Source organism: Furipterus horrens, unplaced genomic scaffold (assembly GCF_987537825.1).
Source record: "Furipterus horrens unplaced genomic scaffold, mFurHor1.1.pri manual_scaffold_3, whole genome shotgun sequence".
Taxonomy (NCBI): Eukaryota; Metazoa; Chordata; class Mammalia; order Chiroptera; family Furipteridae; genus Furipterus; species Furipterus horrens.
Window position 1 is genome coordinate 35,031,122 of NW_028327173.1, and position 20,424 is coordinate 35,051,545.

Genomic DNA, 20,424 nt, shown 5'->3' on the forward strand with positions numbered 1-20,424 from the left:
GCAAACTGCCATTGGTTTGAAGAGAAAAACTTATCAGAATGTATTAAAATGCAATCAAAATCCTTCTCCCAAATGCTTGTCAGAAAAATCTTACTTCGCCTCTAAGTACGAGAATCCTAAATTTCCTGTCCTTGGCCAACATGAGGTTCACAATATACCACAATATTGATAATTGACAGAAGTAAGAAGAGAACAAGCAAACAAACGAACCAAAAAACAAGAAATAAAAGTAAAAATTTTAAGCAAAAGAAAAAAGAGAGCAAGCTGTTAACAAGTTATTAGAGGAAGTAAAAAGTTTGGTGAAATCAAACCAAGTTATAATTACCTTAAAGCTTTATTTAAATGGGGTAAACTACACTTCTTATTGCTTTCTAAATCCATTCTTATCAAAACATAAAAGTGCTATACTTGGGTAAATCTGCTCCTGGAAATATCGAGTCCTTTTTCAAACAACTGCATTCCACATTAGACAAACAACTGAATTGGGGGCAGGGGAGGAGATGATGATGAAAAGATTTAAGCAGGCAAAAAATAAAAAATCTCAGGCCAAGCCTAATCCTACAAAACACCAAAATCCTGTAGTCAATTTTTAATCTCAGAACACTTCTTTCTGTCTGAGTTTAGAAGTTACAATATAATCAAATGCAGGTACATGCATATTCCTAATACAACAAATACCACTGAGTAATCAAGAGCAAACTCTGGAAATGGCCATCAGAATATTAAGTTAGAAAAAAAGGAACTTAAAAAAAATCAAATAATCAATGAGGGAGAAAAAGAGCCCAACAAAATCTCAGCAAGGAAAAATATTACCTAAAATGCCAGTGTTAGACCATGTGCAATGGTGAAAATATTAAAGAGGAAAAAGTCTGCCTGTACCTAACAGCTTCTAACTTAATGCCAAAATGAATGGTTAAAAAGATCTAACTACGTTTTCACCAAACTCATACTCAAAGGTGGTGTTCACGGGGTATTGGGTATAACCCCAGGTCTTTCATAATGCATACAGCTCTACTTTCAAAAGGCCTCCCTAAGATATGCCAGTGTCACTATCCTTTAAATTATTTGCAGAGAAAGAACACCAACCAAGCAATTTAAATCTATAGGAAAGGAGAATCTTCAAATATGAATTAACAATTTATTAAGCTTGTGAATTCACTGCAAAGATACTGTGGTATATGTAATTTATTTGCCTCCTCCTACTCTTCCTACCCTCCAAAGATTCCAATAAAGTATCACAGTCTCAAATGTTTATTTCTTCTTGAAACCGACCAAGATGCCCGCTACCCTCACCACCTCCTCCTCACTATTCTTTTTTACTCTCTTCTAAATACAACACACCCACATCATCACACGCTCCACACCCATACTCCATACAACACACTCTCATGGAACAACCCAAACTCCTAACCCAAAACAGCCCCTACTAAAAGCCTCACAGTTAATACTCCCCAATTCTACACATGCTGTATATAACACAGGGAACACTACAGTCCACATACATAACCCAATTACCATAACACCCCTTCACCATACAAATCCCATTCAAGGCGTACATGACACATTTTACACACATACAACATGCATAACCTATGAATTACAGGCTCCCCATGGCTCAGCACACACACACACCCAAGCCACGAACCGTATAAAACCCCAAACCACTGCAGTGCTCAAATAAATGCTGGAAAGAGGCCACCCTTCTGGTACCAGGAACCCAGTGGGAGGGGGACAGGGCCAGATACTTCACCTGAAAATCGGCCAGGATCATCTCCCTGTCCATGTTGGACGCCATGGCGGCCGCCGAGTTCCGGGGCTCTGGGAGCGAAGCGCGCACCTGGGAGGGAGACGGCGCCTCCTGCGGCCGTCTCCGCCCCCGCCGCCACCGCCCGGCGCTGAGGGGCGGGCTAGCGAGCCGGCGGGCGGGGCAGCGCGGGAGGCTAGGAACTCATGCACTTGGTAACCTTCAGGAACCTGGGCCGCCCGCCTGCGCCCCGCGGAGCCCACGCCGCAGACACCCCAACAGGGTGGTTGGTTTGGATGCGGGTCTGGTCTTTCTGTAGCCAGCCAGGAAGAGGTCAGGCTGCGACAGCACGCATTCAGCTCCCTTCAGCTGTGGCGAGACCGGCGGGGGCGGGGAAACCGAGCGAAACAGGCAGGCGGGTGAACGCCGCGGCCGCCTCCGCCTCCTCCTCTTCCTACCCGGCTGCCGCCTCCACCCCTGGTTGGCCTGCACCACGGCTGTCGCACATTTTGTCTGTCATCGAGGTCGCAAAGCGGTGCTTTGCGGCTGCCACGTGACTGCCCTTCTGTCAAGTGCCGGGGGCGCCACTACCGGGCGGGGATCCGTGCAAAGCTGGCGGGGATGCCAAACTACAACTGCGGGAGTCCTGCAACAGGTTATGCGGGTTTGGAATTAAGCAAAGGCTTCGCCATACCGCTCTCCCCCTAGCTGGGGTGGGGATCAGATTCTGTGCTTGACGTGGTTACAGTCACGCACATACACATACATCAAGCCTCAAACCAACTCAGCGCACTCTGACAACCCGTCTAACAAACAGCATTTCATAAATGTCCATTTTCTCTAGCAGTTTCACCAAAATATAACCCCATACAGTCTTTTACACTCAACCTCACTGTCTAAATTAGTTTACGTACTGTCACACTTAATCCCAAGCCCCCTCAGATAGTAGACATGGGGAGACGTGGAAGCTGAGAAATGTGTGAATATCCACCCCAAGAAAAAGATGAGTATTTTCTTGTTACTTATGAGAAATAACCTTTCTATCATTTTTTAAATCAGAGACATCTTACAAATGGGAAAAACTTGAGTCCAGCTTTGAATATATTCGGTCTATTTAAAGTACTTTCCCAAGTGAAGAAATTACCAATTACTAAAATTTTCAACTAATCATCAGAAATTGACAGGCTTCGAGCCCTCACGCTGTGGCCCAGTTGGTTGGGCTTCCGCCCACAAAGCGAAAAGTGGCCGGTTCCATTCCCTGTCAGGGCGCATGTCTGGGTTGTGAGCCAGGTGCCCGGTTGGGGGCGTGCGAGAGGCAGCGATAATGTTTCTCACATGTTTCCCTCCCTTCCCCTCTCTCTAAAATAAAATTTTTTAAAAAGGGGGGGGGGGGGGAGGAAGGGAGGAAGGAAGGAGGGGAAAAAGGAAGAAAGGAAAAAAGGAAGGGAGGAAGGGAGGGGGAGAGGAAGACATTTGAGAGGCTTTGAGCCAAGAACAGCAAAAGACTATGTACAATGAAGTGTGACAATTTGTAATCCTCCTCCTAGCTGGAAGAAGAGTGACTAGGATTATGTTCAACTTTGACATGGGAAAACATCTTTGAACTGTAACAGAGCATTTACTTGCCTTGGAAAGGATGTAAAATCCTGAAAGTGTGAATATTGCTGATTTTGTACTGTAGAGTTAAAATATAGACTAGTGAAATCACCATATAGAATCAAGGCCTGGGTCTTTGTATTCCCTGAACACAAAGAAGAGCACTAGGGTGTTCTAAAGACCTAGGTTTATTTTCTCTGTCTTCTTTAAGTGAAGAGTCTGGCCTACAACTCTGTGATGATGTGTATTTGAACCAGAATTAATTAGGTAAGAAACAGAACCCTCCATAGTCACATGCACTGAAGTGTTTGTTTAATTGCCATTCCTAAGGAAGTCATTTCAAAATATAGCTAAAATGTGAATCATGAGGTGAAACACAGCACTGCAATTTAAGTGTGGCAATTCAGTTGTCCCATTCATGTGTGTCACTCTCAGCACAAGGCAGGTGAATAATTGTCTCTAGATACAGAGCTAGAATAAGGCAGCCCTGAAAAGTTGAGGGTTTTATCTGTGATTACAGAGAGGCGAAAAAAAGCCTATTCAAATCCAGTGCCGCACTGCTTCTCCCTCCTTTCTCACTATCTGGAAATTAAAACAATGTAGTAATATAGAAAAATGGGAATACCCTAGACCGTCAGGCATATCTAGTACTGCTTTATCAACTAATTAGTTGGGGGAACTAATATGTGTCACTTAGTCTCTCTGACTTCAGTTTCTGATATGACTATTTTAGGTGATGAAAAAACAATTAAGAAAATGTATGGAAAACCTAAAATATTTTTACAAAATAAGCATATATTTCCTAGTCAGCATTTACTAGCCTTGAGTTCTAACTTTGCCCCTTAACAAAAAACTTCTCTGAGTCTCAATTTCATTATCTCTAAAATGGGGTTTATAAGCCTTATTTCAGAATAATTGTGAATATCGAGTAATATAATACTTGTGAAAACTCCTCAGAAACCTTAAAGCTCTCTAAATGTATCAGTTATTATTACTCTGTTTACCAATTCCTAAATGTTTTTTTTAGGACCACCTCTCATAAAACAAACTAACAGGAGTCTTTTCCTTTCTAATCACTGTTTTTACTATCTTATAATACAATTTAATGCTCTAATAAAATCTGTTAATTTTTTCTCTATTTGTTTCATCTATACATGTTTTAATCTCTCCCCAAAGGTTGAAAGTTCCTTGAGATTATAAGCCATTTCATCCCATATATTTTTATATTCCCCATAGTTCATAGACAGCAAAGTTTTGAGTACATAATAACAACTAATACTTTTGAATTAATTTTTTATTGAATGTATAGAATGTACAAGTACTTTACACGCTTATTTAATTTTTACAACCACCATTTTATAGGAAAAAAAAACAACTGCTCTGAGAAGTTAAGAACTTTCCCAAAGTCATGCTACAAAGTGATAGACCTAGTATTCAAAACTGGGTCAAAACTAGTGCTCTTTCCACTTACCTGTTGCCTCCCTGCAATTCACCCTCCATGCTGCAAAAGTTTGTACAATTCCTGATGAAACTGATTCTTCCCTATGACCTAACTCTTCATGGTTAGATATCCAGTATCCAGAGTAATTGTCCACTACAGGAAAAGGAATAAAAGAAAAATAAATACTGAACTGAGGGAAAAAATTTCACTTTTCATTTCTCCAGAATCCCTTCCTTAAGAGAAACTATCTCATTTCAGTGTTACATATGAGAGAATAAAAATATAGAGAAATTCTCTGTACATAAGCATGAACAAACAAAAATAATTTTAATGTATCCATTCTCATAGTTGGTCTACTGTATCAATTCATGGAGCCCAGTCTAATTCAAATACTGTATAGATCTTTTTTTAGAATCTCCATGTTCTTTGATATTCATTACCTTTTTAAAAGGAACATTTTTATCTTTCTTTAGAATATATATAATAAAGTTTATTTGTATTTATTAGGCTAAATTTTTATTTGAAATAATCTTAGATTTATAGTATAGTTGCAAAGATAGCACAGAATGTTCCCGTATATTTTTATCCAGCTTCCTCTAATGCTATTATCTTACACAACAATGGTACAGCTACCAAAACTAAGAAGTTAATGTTGGTACTATGCTATTACTTATATTCAAGAGATTCTATTTGGCTTTTTACATTAATGTCCTTTTTCTGTTCCAGGTCCAATCCAGAATACGATACATTACTTAGTCATCATGTTTCATTAGCCTCTTCCATCCTGTGATATTTCCTCAGTCTTGACTTTTGAAGAGTAGTAGTTAGGAACTTTATAGAATGTCCCTTGGTTTGGGTTTGTCTGATGTTTTTTCTGAATTATACTGAGTTTATGGATTTGGGGGAACATGACTTATTACTGGTGATGTTAACTTTGATCCTTTGGTTAAGTTAATCAATATCTTTAACAATACTATGCAATTATAATTAATGAAAAGATTAATGCTACTACAGTGTTAGATCCAAATATATAATCAAAAATATATTTCATCTAATGATTTAATGTTCTTTAGGAATTTAGTGCCTAATCCTGGACTCTTAAGTAATGAAAGAGGCATAAGATTTGGGTCCTCAAGATCTGAGTTTAAATTCCACAATTATGAAGTGTTTGAAAGGTCCCCTGAAGGTACCAGTCTGTTTTCCACCTCTATTAGATCTATGAATACAACAAAGAGGAAGACTTTGAAACTAGATAAAGAAATTGTTAATACCTTATACATATTTCCATAAGTTAATAATTCAGAAACTGTGCACACTTAAGTCAATGAGGAAAAGTCACAAAATAATCGGGCTGAATTATATTTCTATAAGCCCTTTAAAATGAGTATGAACTGCTGAAAAAAATTTCCATGACAGTAAGTATTTAATATCCAACTATAAAGCCTATATTTTCAGTGTTTGAGCAATATGTCATTACCACCTTAAAAGAAAAACCACTATTTTCAATATATATACTTAATTGTGAATCTTTCTTGTACATGTTAGAACATAAGCTTACTGAGGGCAGGGGTACTTTTGAATCTGCTTCAGTGACCTACTACTCAATAAATATTAAGATTTTCATTGGAGGTACTTTGTAGTGCTTACTTATGCTCTCTGAACTAAGGATAAGACCTCTGTGCAGCCACTTCTGGCTGACACAATAAGTAGACTAAGCATTTAGGGCACCAACTACACCAGAGTAAAAAAACAAAAATACTTCCGTAAAGGATTTAATATTTCTACAAAAACAACTTTGTTGCGCTTCCTTACACTTATTTTTTTGTTTAGTATTATTTTTATTTTATTTACATATGAAGTAAGGTGGTAAGACATCAAAATCTTTTCAGTTCTCCAAAAATCTTAATGCCTCTTAGATTGCCATAAATTTTATTTACTGTTACTTAGCAAAAGTATTTTATTTCATGAAAATTATAACACACGTATACCTGTGTGTTATAATGAGTTACAGTTTAACATTCTTCCTCATTTCAGTATCTTCTCTTAGCAAGAAACCATAATTATGCCAGGAAGCAATTCTCATAAATTGCATTAATGCCAGTTATCTCCTATCAGCCCACGGTGCTACTGTAACATCACGCCCTCCAGCTGTACTAAAAAATTACACAGTAAGTTCCCAGAATAATCAAAAGTAAATTGTGTTATTTATTATATTTACTGGTAAAAAAATGGAATTCTAAACGTTCTATTTGAAATGTCTAAATAAATGTGAGAAAAAGAGTTCATTTCTGTGGTGTAGTTCACACTTGATTCACATTTCAAGTTTAATTACCTAAGAAAAGAGCTCTGGTTATTTTTTTCCTCAACAATCCATTTAAAGAAAACACTGCCAGATTCTTCCCAGTTTACATGATCCCCACCCCACCCCACCCACGCACACACACACAACACCTACCAGCCAATCTGTTGCTAGATGATTATCCAGGTGTTTCTGGTGTGTTTTTGTTGCTAATATTCCCAGTACACTTCAAGGAGCTGAGTACAGATGTTGCTAGAAGCCAGTACTAATTAGACCACTTGTCATTTTTTGCTTGATTTCATTTTGACCACTGGATGCATCATGTAACCGTGTTGGATATTTTTAAGAACAAAAAATAAGAAAGCTGTAGTTAATTAATGTGACATAGCTAAAAGAGGAAGTTTAAAAATACAGAGGACTGTTGTCTCAGATGATTTAAATAAATGATTTACATTTAGGCACCCTTCCCCCACCCCCAGAAAACAAGCCGCCATCTATGTAGTCAAAGTGAGAACTTTGGCCAATAAAGAAGTGGCCTTGTTAGAAAACCCTTCCCAACACTTATTTTAAGTTGTGCTTTAAAGTTAATTGCTTTTCTCCCTTTCCCTGAAGAAATGGAATATTTCACAGTTTCGAGTCCCTGGGACATTAAGGTTTCAGAGTTCATCATGATTTCTTACCTCTATATACCATGTCTTGAGTACTCTTAAATAACAGTCTGTAAAAGACTTTTGCTGAGCACTCTTGTTGCTGTCAGTCCGGGTCTCTCCCTCCACCCCCAGGGCACCTCTGCCCACCGCGGCCCTGGGCTGATCTGGCAGGTGCAAGGCCGGGGCCGGCAGAGAGGAGGCCAAGTTTACTCTGCGTGAGCCCCAGTGGAGGAGGCAGTAGCGCAGGCCTGGCCGCAGGATCTTTGAGAGCCTAGCGAGGGAGCGAGGGGGCCGGCTGGTTCTCTGCCCTCCAGCAGCCAGCGGCGCCCAGTCTCTAAGGCCCTGGGGCTCTACGCAGTCGTGTTAATTAACAAGCGTCTTCCCTCAAGCGCTGCCTCCGCCAGCAAGCTGCTGCTCAGGGTTTCGCCTAGCCAACTCCATTGCACCGGCCTGTCGGAGGAGGCCGCGGGGCTGGCGGGAGGGAGTCAAAGCCAGAGACCGAGGGAAGGAGGCGGGGAGCGAGGAGGCGGGAGTCCAGGCGCCGGGCCGGGGGCGGAGCTTGAGGCGGTGTAGGGGAGAGAGCGCCACCAGGGCGGAGGGCGGGGCGTGGGCGGTGCCCGGCCTTCCCGCTCCCGCGGCGCTGCAACTCAGCCGAGCCTCCTTAAAATTCTGCCGTTAAAATGGGGGCGGGTTTTTCAACTCAAAAAGCGCTCAATTTTTTTCTTTTCAAAAAAAGCTGATGAGGTCGGAAAAAGGGAGAAGAAACCGGCACCGTCTCTGCAACGGCAACAGAAGCAGCAATTGTTTGAGCGAAAAAGAAGCAAAGAAAGAAGGGAAGAAAAAGGGCAGAAAGGCAGACAACTTTGAAGTGTTTGTAGGAGTGAAGGGAGCAGGGACTGGCGATTTGGGGTAGACCAGCTACAAAAGAAACTGTCAGTGAGAGCGCTGAGGCTCGGAAGGAAGCTGTGCTACCCAGTTCGGCTCCAGGTCACAGCTGGCTGGCAGCCGCTGTCCTACCAGTGGAACAGGCTGGGAGCAGAGGCCGGGGGACCGCGAGAGGTCGGCGAAGTGGCACGGGTCGCCGAAGCTGCTGGGTTCTCGCCGAGAAGACAGCGGGACTGGCTGCGTCCTGGAATTGTAGTGACTCCCCATACTCGGAGCTTGGCCTGAGCATCCCGGGACCCTCCCGATCTCCGGAGGCCCTCCGAAAACCTGCGGCGGCAGCTTATTGAGCGTCTACAGTAGGAAGTCTGAACCGGCTCGGTCGTAGGCGGGAAGTTACCAGTGGGCTGCCGGGTGCAGCCGCGATGCTGCCACGAGCTGCCTCAGCAGCCGAAGCCCTATAGACGCTTCCCGCATCGCTCTCCCCTTCCTCACGCTGCTGGGAGCCCCGGAACCCGGTGGGGTCGGCATGACCCACTTGCTCGAGGCCCGCCGGGCAGCCGGCGGTCTCCGAAGACGCGCGCCGAGGCTGGCTCCCACAGCCTCTGAGGCTCGGCGGGGCTGCGGTGGCCCGGCGGGCGGGCTCCGGGGCTTTCCCGCGCGGCGTTAGCCCGCGGCTCGGCCTGGACGCAAATAAACGCTCCTCCGGAGAAACCGAGGCCACTGAGGCGTCGTTACGACCTAAAACTTGAGGGCCACGGAACTACTACTCCCGTTTGCCTTTGGCGATCATCTTTAACCCCCCGGAGTACGTCAGCATCCAGCTACAGCTGCGCTCTCCCAGCAGCGGAGGACTCAGGACTACCCCTTCGGGCGTGACGGATGGAGACCGAGCCTCTCCGAGGACCTGCCCCTGCAGTTCTGGCTCGCGCGGCTCAAGTCACCACCGTGAACAAGGGTGGGTTAATGCCTTTTCTTCCCCCCGCCCCCATGTCTTTTCTTCCGCGGTATTTTCTCCCTGATCTAGTCCCGTAAGCCTCCGCACACATTCTTCGCAGAGATCTGTAGTGTTGTAGTGACAGCTCTGCCTACATTTTACGTCCAGAGTAATTTACCAGGAATGTGTGTGTGTCTCTCTGTTGAATCACCAGAATTCTTCATAGGGGTTAAGCTAAAAAGCGAGGAGCGGAGCCCCTCTCCAATGGCTCAGTTTTGCTGAATAATCACGTGTGAATCGAGGGGCGGGCTTTTGGCAGGCAGACCTTACTAGTATTTACTACCAAGCTCTACTCCAGATTAACCATCCCAGTCCTTCTGTCAGTCTCCGATGCCATCATGCAGCCTGGTTAGGAGCAAAGGAAAGGAGAAAAAGAAAAACAACTAATTCATCTTTTCCCGATCGTCAGGACCCTAAAGAATGGCCGAGCCTTGGGGGAACGAGTTGGCGTCCGCAGCTGCCAGGGGGGACCTAGAACAACTTACTAGTTTGTTGCAAAATAATGTAAACGTCAATGCACAAAATGGATTTGGAAGGACTGCGCTGCAGGTTGGTATCCAGAGAGGTGGGGAAAACAGGTTAATAATGTTGCCTACGCGACCCAGGTCTCTAGAATAACAGTTTTTGAGCTTTCAGGGGTACAAAATTTCACTGTTTTTAAACCTAGTTGGTTGCCATATTTTATATCTTTAAGTGGATCCAACTCCCCAAAATGACGTACTTTGAACAAACTCGTCAAATCCAATAACATCCTCGATATCAAGTGGGTTCCAGGTTTGCTCTTAATTTTTGGAATGTTTTTGTGATGGTGGGGATTTGAAAGTAATCGTAGCAACGCCGAGTTTTTGTTTTTTGTGTGGGGGAGGGTAGACAGCTTTGTAAACATATTATTATGATTATTGTTTGAAGTAAATACAGTGCTATTAGTGGTTTCCGTACTTTGCTCCAATAATTGACTTTAACTTTAATTTTCCTGACTACTGGCGAGGGTGTTTTTCCTTCAAATGCTTCGAGTTTTGACAAATGGCCTTTTCTCGTTTGGCATGGATGGACTGGGCACGGGGACAGGATGTACATTTCACAGTTAATGTAATACCATCAACCCATTCAGGATTGAGGAGGAATAAAAAGTTGAATTTTCTAATCAGAGCTCAGCTTGTGTTTTAGTCTCTGCGGTCATGCCGTACTATGTTCTAAATATTAGTAATTAAATTTACAAGCAACAAATGAAACATGTTCAGCTGCCAAGTATTGTACCTGATAATTTTTTTCCTCCTCTGAGCATTATCATGTAACTTACTTGAAAGGCTTAGAACAGAAAAAAATGGAAAAGTGGTCTCAAATAGATACTTTTATCAGAGTTCTGATGATATTCTTATGAGCCATTCTTATTCGGAAATGCCACACTTGAAGCATTGAAAATTGAGGAGAGGGTTTTTAGGGTGCTTTGTTTTAGTTACAAGAATCAGAAATTTAAGCGACTGGAGATATACTGTTAACTGACAAAGACCATACAGTCTGTACATTTTAAATCAGAATACACTGATCTTGCAAATTTTTCAGTATAATGGAAGCTTATGCATAAATAGTAAATGATTTATCTTGTTATTTCAGGTAGATTAAGTGGGGAAAGGAATTTTTTCTTTTTCTACTTACCAGATTTGATAATGATTCCAATGCCACAAACTTAATATATTTAAATTTTTCCTATTGAAAACTAGAAGATTATATAAATCTCACAAACAATGAACCACTTAACCAATGTTCAGAATAAGATCTTACAGGATTTTTGACGAACAGGAAGACTGGGAGATTAATACTGAAAAAAATTGTTTTGACAAACATTTTAAATAAAATTCTGCTATCTTGTTTATATTAAACATAGTTATCAAGATACTAACACCCACTTATTGTGGCTTAGTCCATGTACATATAATGAAACACACACAAACAGGAGTCTCGAAGCTTATTTTCAGTATGTATAATCCTGACTCTGAAATTGTGTCATAACTCAAGAAAGAACTTTCTTTTAAACAATTTCCAATATTACTATTATTTTCTGTGAGAGATGACAAAGTTCCTTCTACATTTATGTTTAGTTAACTCAGTTGTAAAAGGTTTTCTCCCCTCGCCTGGAGTAAGCTTTTTAATCAGGATGATATCAAAGGCCTCAATCGTACATTTGCTTTACGAAGATCCAAGGTGTCTGTTCCCTATTTTTTCCACTCTAGGTCCTTTAATATGACTAAATCTTTAGAGGCAGTTGTGGCAAAAATAAGATTGCATTGATTTTTAATAACCAAAAAGTATATTTTATTGAAGTTCTTGAAAAATAAGTTATGTATCATTTTTACCACTGCCCCAAAGGAAGGGCTAAAAGTCAACAGGGTGTTATCAACAGGGAAGCTGGACCATCAATAGTTTGCATTTATAAAATATTATTCATTCTAAATATATTTTATTATATTACTTAATTTGTGATTATTTTTTAAAAACATTTTAAAGGGATAGATCAACTTTTTATGTATTTTCCAATGGTTACATTTAATTTCTCAAATATTTGAGTGTCTATTATGCAATCTATTTATTATAAATTTATAGTATTATGAGTATACCTAAATATAAATGAAACTGGTTAAAATGAAATTTTTTCGCATGTTAATGAGACTTTTTTCACAACTGAATATCTTGTACAACTGCATGCTGCTCTACAAGATATTTTATAAGTATGAGAGCATAATAGAGACCTCTTACTAGAGTAAAATATATTCAAACAACATAAGTCTTTGTCATGTGAATTATTTGTATGTTGACAGCACATTTTAATACCACATTCTGGCTTTTAAAGTGTTAGCAGTTTACAAATAGCTATTCCTAAATGCCTGATAATAACTGCAAAAGGAAATAAGATTGGATCACCAGTTGATTATTAAATAGGCTCAAACCACAGATAAAACCACAGACAAAGCTGTCTGTGTCTCAATGTACACATTAAATATCTTATTTTCTCTTCTTTTGCTCACTTGATAATCAGGAGGCTAGTTAGAACTTTAAGAAGCAGTAAGTAATATGGTAGGGTGACTGTTTCCTTCTTTTCAAGAGTAGTTGCCATACAATCATCTCCTATCTAATCCACAGCATATCATGAACTTAGTTTTAGATAAATCAATATTATAAACCCTGTAGAACACTGTTATTTATTTAACACCTTAATAATCAGTAACATTTTAAAATTTAAAGTGAATGATTCTAGGCACTGAATATATCTATTAGCCAATATTAATAACTTGCAAACAAAAATATTCTTAAAAAACACTTGGAAATTAGGCACTGTATCTATCGGGAGAGAACTTGTGAAAATTAATCATTTAAGAAAGTATCAGGTATGGATATTTAATAGATCGATTTTACACAAGGTGTTGGAGTCTGATATGCAGAAACACTTCTTAGGGAATTTAAAGAAACTCACTCTCCTTTTCAGTGATTACTTAGAAAATAAATTTTGCCCACGTTTGATTTTCCAGAATAAATATTCTCGGTACATTTCATGAATATGAACAAGCACAGAAGGAGACTCTTATTTAAATATCAAATTTCATTTCTTTTATTTTAATAAATTCATGAAGTTACACAACTCTTAATGGAAGATAGAGACTGAGTCGTGACTGAATTTTATGCACTTTGGATTAGTTCTATTTTATTGATCAATGTATCTTACTTTGGGGCCCATTTAAGATATTCCATGATAGAAGCTCAATCTGTATAAGTTTTCTTCTGCTTTTCCTACTAATACTTTCCTCCCTGCAACTGAGTCAAACTCCATGCTATGAGTCTTTCAAAAGTACTCCTTCACCAAAAATAGTTATGAAAATAGCAAAGGTGGATAATTTTAAAATACTCTTATAGTAGAAGCATTTTAAAGGATACTATCCTTTCTTTTTTTATAGGTTATGAAACTTGGAAATCCCGAGATTGCCAGGAGACTACTACTTAGAGGTGCTAATCCTAATTTGAAAGATGGAACTGGTTTCGCTGTCATTCACGATGCAGCCAGAGCAGGTTTCCTGGACACTTTACAGACTTTGCTGGAGTTTCAAGCTGATGTTAACATCGAGGATAACGAAGGGAACCTGCCCTTGCACTTGGCTGCCAAAGAAGGCCACCTCCCGGTGGTGGAGTTCCTTGTGAAGCACACGGCCAGCAAAGTGGGGCATCGGAACCATAAGGGGTACACCGCCTGCGACTTGGCCAGGCTGTACCGGAGGAACGAGGTCGTTAGCCTAATGGAGGGAAACCTGGCGGAGGGAGCTGAGAATCTACAATGAATGTGGGGAGGGCTCTCCCATACTGCCTCTCATTTTTTCAGTTAAATGGTTGGCTGTCCGATTTTAATATCATTTGTTAAAATTCTGTTTTGTCATATTTTAAGCAGCTTTTTAAATCTTCTGAAACTGCTAAATGGAAATCTTACTAGGTTTATGAATATATTTAAGCAATATCTTTTCCATCTACAAAATTATAAGTTCTAACATGTAATTGCAAGTAGCTTTGGCTTTCTTATTATTATTTTATCTTTCCTTGACTTTTCCCTTGTTTCTCCTTTGCCAGTCCCAATGCCCAACTTGGAGAGTTTGTTTTTAAAATGGGTTGTCCTGATGCTCACCTTGGCCAATTAAAACACTTTTTCAGACCAGGACAATGTTTTTCTGTGATTTCCATTCTTCTATAACCCCCACATAATTTGCCACTTGCTAGAAGATCATGATGTTTTATGTCTTGATATTAGAAAATGTAGAACAATTGAAAAACTAGACATATTTTCTTGATGATTCAGTTATTCTTTTCTTCCTCTCCCGGTGCTTCTCCCAAAAGAGTTTTCTTAGTGCCTTGTATTTTTTGCTTTGAAATAGGATAAGAACTTTTTTTTGAAGAGCAAACTTGAAATTATTTCAGTGTGAATTTATCCTAATGTTCAATCCCCGCTTTTTATCAAACTTAAGTTAAAGAGTTGAAAAACAGGTTTCAGAATAACAATCTAAAAACAATTATGTTAGCTCTAAAAGTTACTTTTAAAGGAAACTCACCTTAAAAGTGCTTCCCATTAGCTGATTTTTAAAAAGAAATCACAAATGAAACAAATGGTTACTTAATAAATTTCCCAGAAATGATAGCATAAGTATAATGAGTGCAACACTGACTTTTTCTCCCTTAATGACAGAAATGTTAAGTTACAAATGTTTAAATATTAAAAATAATGCAAATATCAATTTTAGGGGATAAAAAGCTCAGCAAGAAAAATATATAAATTACATGTGAGGGTCATAACTAATTTCGGGGCTGCAGTGTAATAAACAGAGACTTTTACAATAAGTAAATAGGCCACTCCTACACATAGTGCTTGATTCTCACAAAACTTTTTAGTAAAGGCATATAAAATATTTTTAAGAATAATTTTTGAATGAAATAGAAATATCAAATATCCAAGAGAGTTTTCCAGCATCTACTATTTACTTAGTCATTTTAATTAAAGATTTTAACCAAAGGATTTCAATGCTGTTACCATTTATAAATTTATAAATACTTTATTCATCATCTCCCACATGAACAAAGATGTTTTATGTAAAAGTTTCCTCCTGCTTCATAAGCTCCCTCTGCCCTCTCTCCAAAAAGAACAAAATACTTCAAGGCTTACTGACCGACATGGTTCTGATGCCTGCCCTGACAAGGATTGGAATGGTTGCAAGCAAGTGGTTTTCAATAATTTGTTTTCCATGATAACATAAAAAGAATATAGGAGAAAAAGGTTAATTTTTTTCATTTGGTATTAAAGCTCACCTTCTTCTGTAAGTGCAACAAGATTTCAACTTCTGCCACCTCTAACCACAAATTACTAAATAAATTTCTTTTTGACAGCAACATGAAATTAAATTTAAAACACATTTTAGGAAAATTTAGAAAAAAAGTAGAAATTGTGGTGATTTTAGAAAAAAGTGTACTTGGATTTTAAAACTAGAATCAATGTACAAAACACACTACTTAATAAGATTAATATTTTCTAAACACAAGACTATTACTAATAAATAAAAACAACCCTTCCTACAAGTTGCAACTGTAAAGAAGGACTTTTCTGAATTCAAAGTCAAGTTTAATGGTCTTTTCGATATCAGTATTAAAATTGCTCCTTAGAGATTTCAAATATAAAGTTAGAGGACGTTCACAAAGCTAAAAAGAAGTACTTCTACAGTTGCTTTGTTCTTAGGTGATTGGAGCACAATAAGGGGAGACGGAGCTAGGGATTAAACATCGCCACATTTCTCTGGCTCTACGCAGGAAATAGCTTTGCTAATTTAAGTATTTTAGAAATGAGTTATGTGGTCCCATCTAGGAAATGTGAAAAGTCATTATTCATTCTCTCAAAAACCTCAATAATATTCAGTAAGACTCTTGAATACGCCATAATGTATAGAATAGAAGAAATGGTGTTGATGAGTTTAATGGGGTGTGATTTGCAGCGAGCTGAGGTGGGGAAGGGTCTGAACTATTCAGATCCTAAGTGGAGAGAGGCAAGTGCTAATTAATAGTGATCAGAGCCCCAGGGGAAGATGCTATAAAATGGACGGAGGATGCTAAACAGAGTTGCGGTCTTAAATTCAGTTATCCAATGTGTCCGCATCCACGTCGGGAAACTCAGGCTCAACCTGAATTGAGACTTACACCTGGGGTGTGGGGGGGACTAACTGTACCTTAGTCAATGTTCTGGTCCCCGAGCCATTAGGCAAGCTGCACTTGACCATATTTCGGTAGTGAATCAACAGTTTTCTGATAAACATTACGCATCTTGTAATGGTGTGATGAGATCGTACACACACACAACGCTGGGTGATTGATAAAAGAACCTTGTCCCGGGCGAGCAATGCAATTGGTAATACAGTACTATAAATTTCCCCTATCGTGTTTATCAGACTAACGTTGTGGAATCCGTAACCCGAGACTGGTTTCGAAATCTCAGTTCCCAAAAAGGTGCTTTCGGCTTTTGCCCGGGGTAGAACCAATAGCTCAGAAGCGCTGCAAGATCACAGCGCTGCAGCGAGAAAGGGTCGTATTCACAGCCTTACTGGCTGCCCTAAGCGACCTTCATCAAATGGCTACGGGAGACGGATCGGGGGTTGGGGGGAGTCCCTCTCTGGGTCTCTTAAGAGACAGTTTAGACTTTACACGGCAATTCAACACACACACACACACACAAACACACAAACACATTCACGCACACAACAGGTCCACGTAGGGACCTAGAGAGAGGCAGGAGACAATCTTCTAGCCTGAGACAGGGGTAAAACTCTGCCCATAGCCAACCCAAGCCCCCATCTGCAGGGGCTGCGAAGACATCCTTTCTGTCCCTTCGAAACTGTCCAGAATCCAATAGCAGCTCCCTGCTCCCTAGTGAAGAAGCTGGAGCCCAGGGCTCCCTCAAGGCGCGCAGAAAAGCCCGGGGTGGGGGTGGGGAGTTTCAAAACCGTTAGCTCGAGTTTTTTTTTTTTCTTTTCCCTCCCTCGCTAAGGTTTCTTTTCTTTTCTCTTCCTGTCCAAATATTTCAAATTTCCGCGCCTTAAATAACAGCCTCTTTTTATTTAGTTTTCTCGGCAGGTTTGGCCGCCCGCTTGTCTCTGCCCCCCATTGGGCCCGGGGCGCCTCGGGCGCCTCGAAGCTGCCTGCAACCCCTGCTCTCTGCCCCCCAGCCCAGCCTTCGTAGCCCGGGGCTCCCGCCGAAGCCACAGCCCCCTCTTGCCGAGACCTTGTCTGACCTTGCTCTCTGGGCACCCAGACCCAACTAAGGCCCCCCCCCCCCGCCTTGACGCCTCCAACTCGACTTCCCTCCCGGGACTTTGGAGCCTCTTCTGCTTTGGGGTTTGGATCCCAGACGCCGTGGAGCGGCAGAAGGGCCGCAGCGATAGGAACGCAGCGCATAGGAGCGGAGGAGGCCAGTGGCCAGCGCCTGCCCCAGCCCCCACCCTGCGGGTAACCTTGGAGGCGCCCTCGGAGTGAGTGTGTGCGCTGCCGCCCCAGCCCGCTGGGGAGAGCGGGCGCGCAGCACCGCGGGCGGTAAGCGGCAGCTGGGGGCGGGGGAGACGAGCGGGCCCCAGCGCCTCCCGGCCGCTGTCGCAGCGCCGGGGGAGCTGCGGACTACCGGGGCGGCCAGAGTCCCCCGGCCTTGGCCCTCAGTCAGAGGTCCCCGAGGAGGCAGTGGCCATCCCACTGGATGGTTCCGGCGACCTGCGCCTGAGGACTGGGGCCCCAGGGCGACGTGGGAGCAGGGGCAAGCGGGCGGGTGTGTGCCTAGCTCTCTGCAGAGGTGAGCTGGCAGCGGGACGCGACGCAGAGGCTGGAGCAACACCATGCTCAATGCCAATGCCAGCATTCCCTCCTCCTGCCCCCTCACCCCACCCCCCGTGACAGCTGAGGACAGCCGGGCTCCGAGTCTCGCGTCCAGATACGTGGAGGCAAATACCTCTCAGGCTTCTCAGGCTTTAGCCTATTCATGAAGATCCCCTACGATGTTGCTGTTGCTCCTATTAATTACTAAACGTCCAGGACTGAAAATGCAAGTTCATTTGGAAAGACCCTCAGAGTGAAACACTGGGAATTGTAGGCCCACGGGGACTTTGTGTGGGGCTGGGGTGCGCAAAATATCTGAAGGGGTCTTCTTAGTTTTCCAACTCAGAATACATCCGAAAATCGATCGTGTGGATCTTTAGCGATGCCTCAAAAGAATTTAAAAAAAAAAAAAAAAAAGCAGATCTGAGTATTAACTTGGTAAATTAAGGTTAGAGTGAAATGTTTTACCAGCTGCTATAGAAACATTGCGCAAGCTTCAGGTGTTAGGATGTGGGTTTGGAATTTTCTGTGCCGTTTTCAATGCTCAAAGACATTAAATAACAGCATGGTAACACACCGAGCAAGCAAGCAAAGGTTATCCTTGCCACCAGAGCACCTGCAAAAGCACAAGTGTAACTCATATTTTGTTTCCTGAGTTCTAAAATGGCTTCTGAACAGTCCAGAGGTATCAGCACATACGGGGGTGGGGGGGCAAAGTGGGGCAGAAGGAGAGTTTGTACATTTTTTAAAAGAACACAGATATTATTACACTTCATCTATTGCACCTCACCTCTCTCTGCCCCCATCCTCATTGGTCAAGGAGGAATTTTAGTGTAGGACTATTCAGTAATTCTATATATAGTCTTTTTCTCTTTTCTCAACCCCCCTCACCCCCCAAAAAAGAAAAATTAGTCAAAAACATCAGCTCTTCTGGGGAGGAAGTTAAAAAAACCACAAATCCTTATCCAAACTACCCATCATTTCTTTGGAGCACTAAAAAGAAATCCTACATATAAGCAATACTATGAAAGAAGAAGTAAATTAGCAGGACCCCAGATGCATTCAAATTGATATTAACAGAACTGTATTGTCTTTTAACATCAAAACAATGAGGCAATTTATGGATTAGGTGAAAAGCTCAAAAATCTCCATAGAAATGTTTGGAAACAGAGTTTCTGCTTTTCTTTACATTTCATCAGTAGTTACTTATAAAAAAGTGATACCTTCACTTGACCATATAGAGCACTATAATCCTAATTTTCTCTGATGTATGCCTTAGTTTTTAAGATTAGTTGTGTGAATAGTGAAAGTTTACATATAAAACTGACATCTTTTAATGTTAAAGTTTTAATTTACAAATGCAACCAAATTATTACCACCATATAAAAATACAGTCCACGCCTCTGTTTCTTCCAAGTGTACAGTTTACACAATTTGTTAGTGAAAGAAGTCTGCCTTGAGTTTAAAATTTATGCTTTGGAAACATGATTTCCTAAAGTAAAATGTAACTTACTGGTCTTTAGGACTAACTACTACATAATTTGACCATTCTGTGCACAGCTAATGTAACAATATCTCCTTCTCTTATGTTTTGGAACTATTTTAAAAGCCACTAGGGCCCAAATAGTTCTTGTTTCACAGTTTTCTCTTTCAGATGTTTTTACTAAGAAGTGGCTTTCCTCAGTGATACAGCAACATTCCGATGTCCATTCTGCTAATTCAAGAACTTCAGACCTAACTTACACAGGCCATTTTAAAAAAGAAGCATGCATTTCTTCTTTTGTCAGTTTAGAACAGATATGAATGAACATTAACATTTGAAAGTCCTAGAATCATCTACTTGTAAATCAGTTATTATAGTGTGGTGATAATTCAAGATGAAAAATTTTAAACCTCACATATTAGAATACATGGGATCAATTTATTAAATTGAGTAGCATTTGGTGATGACTAATAGTACAATATACTCTCTTCATATTAAAATAAGCAATAGTGTATATTATGGTAAAAATTTTAACTTTGAAAGATAGTATTGTATAATCATTATGAAATATAAAGGTAATTGATCATTCCAGAGTCTCTTTCTCAATGTTAAGTAAAATATAGTAAAAACACAGTCTTTTTTTAAAAACAACTTCACTCCACTCACCTATATTTTTTGCTATCCCTATGTTTGTTTCTTTTTCTTTTCTTTTCTTTTTTTTTTTTTTTTTTACTTTTTTTGCATCCACATTTTAGGTGATGAACAAAAATGCATGTAGAAAGAGATTTTCAATTCTCCTTTATTCCTGCTTCCTCAGCTGTTTATTTCTCTATTCACAAACATTACTACAACTTTAAAAAATCACATTTTGTGATGCTAAAGGGTAATTATTATTCTTATTACTTTAAATTGATCATAGGCCTATGAATGCAAGCATTCAGCCTATATTTTCTTTAAAA

General features: G+C 40.6%; 2 protein-coding genes and 1 long non-coding RNA gene across 4 annotated transcripts in view; 1 reads left to right on the forward strand and 2 right to left on the reverse strand.

Moving 5' to 3' along the window:
• FAF1 (Fas associated factor 1) overlaps nucleotides 1-2,218 on the reverse strand; it is a 396,465-nt gene extending 394,247 nt beyond the window's left edge. The window contains exon 1 of the mRNA XM_090269431.1: nucleotides 1,751-2,218. Within this exon, the coding sequence (XP_090125557.1) occupies nucleotides 1,751-1,795 (45 nt within the window). The 5' untranslated portion in view covers nucleotides 1,796-2,218. The remainder of the gene's footprint in view (nucleotides 1-1,750) is intronic.
• Nucleotides 2,219-4,616: 2,398 nt separating this feature from the next.
• On the reverse strand, nucleotides 4,617-8,260 carry LOC150014880 (uncharacterized). Its single transcript, XR_016509703.1, has 3 exons — nucleotides 7,761-8,260; nucleotides 7,237-7,390; nucleotides 4,617-4,934 (listed from the first exon to the last, which is right to left on the reverse strand). It is a non-coding gene; the product is annotated as an uncharacterized LOC150014880 (long non-coding RNA).
• Nucleotides 8,261-8,374: 114 nt separating this feature from the next.
• Nucleotides 8,375-14,269, forward strand: CDKN2C (cyclin dependent kinase inhibitor 2C). Of its 2 annotated transcripts, XM_090269433.1 has the most exons (3): nucleotides 8,375-9,570; nucleotides 10,019-10,158; nucleotides 13,557-14,269. In XM_090269433.1, the coding sequence occupies exons 2-3, from the start codon at nucleotides 10,030-10,032 to the stop codon at nucleotides 13,932-13,934; spliced, it is 507 nt and encodes a 168-aa protein (XP_090125559.1). In that variant the 5' UTR covers nucleotides 8,375-9,570; nucleotides 10,019-10,029; the 3' UTR covers nucleotides 13,935-14,269. The 2 variants fall into 2 exon arrangements, with proteins under 2 accessions (XP_090125559.1, XP_090125560.1); XM_090269434.1 differs by lacking the exon at nucleotides 8,375-9,570 and having other exon boundaries at nucleotides 9,874-10,158.
• Nucleotides 14,270-20,424: the final 6,155 nt, after the last annotated feature.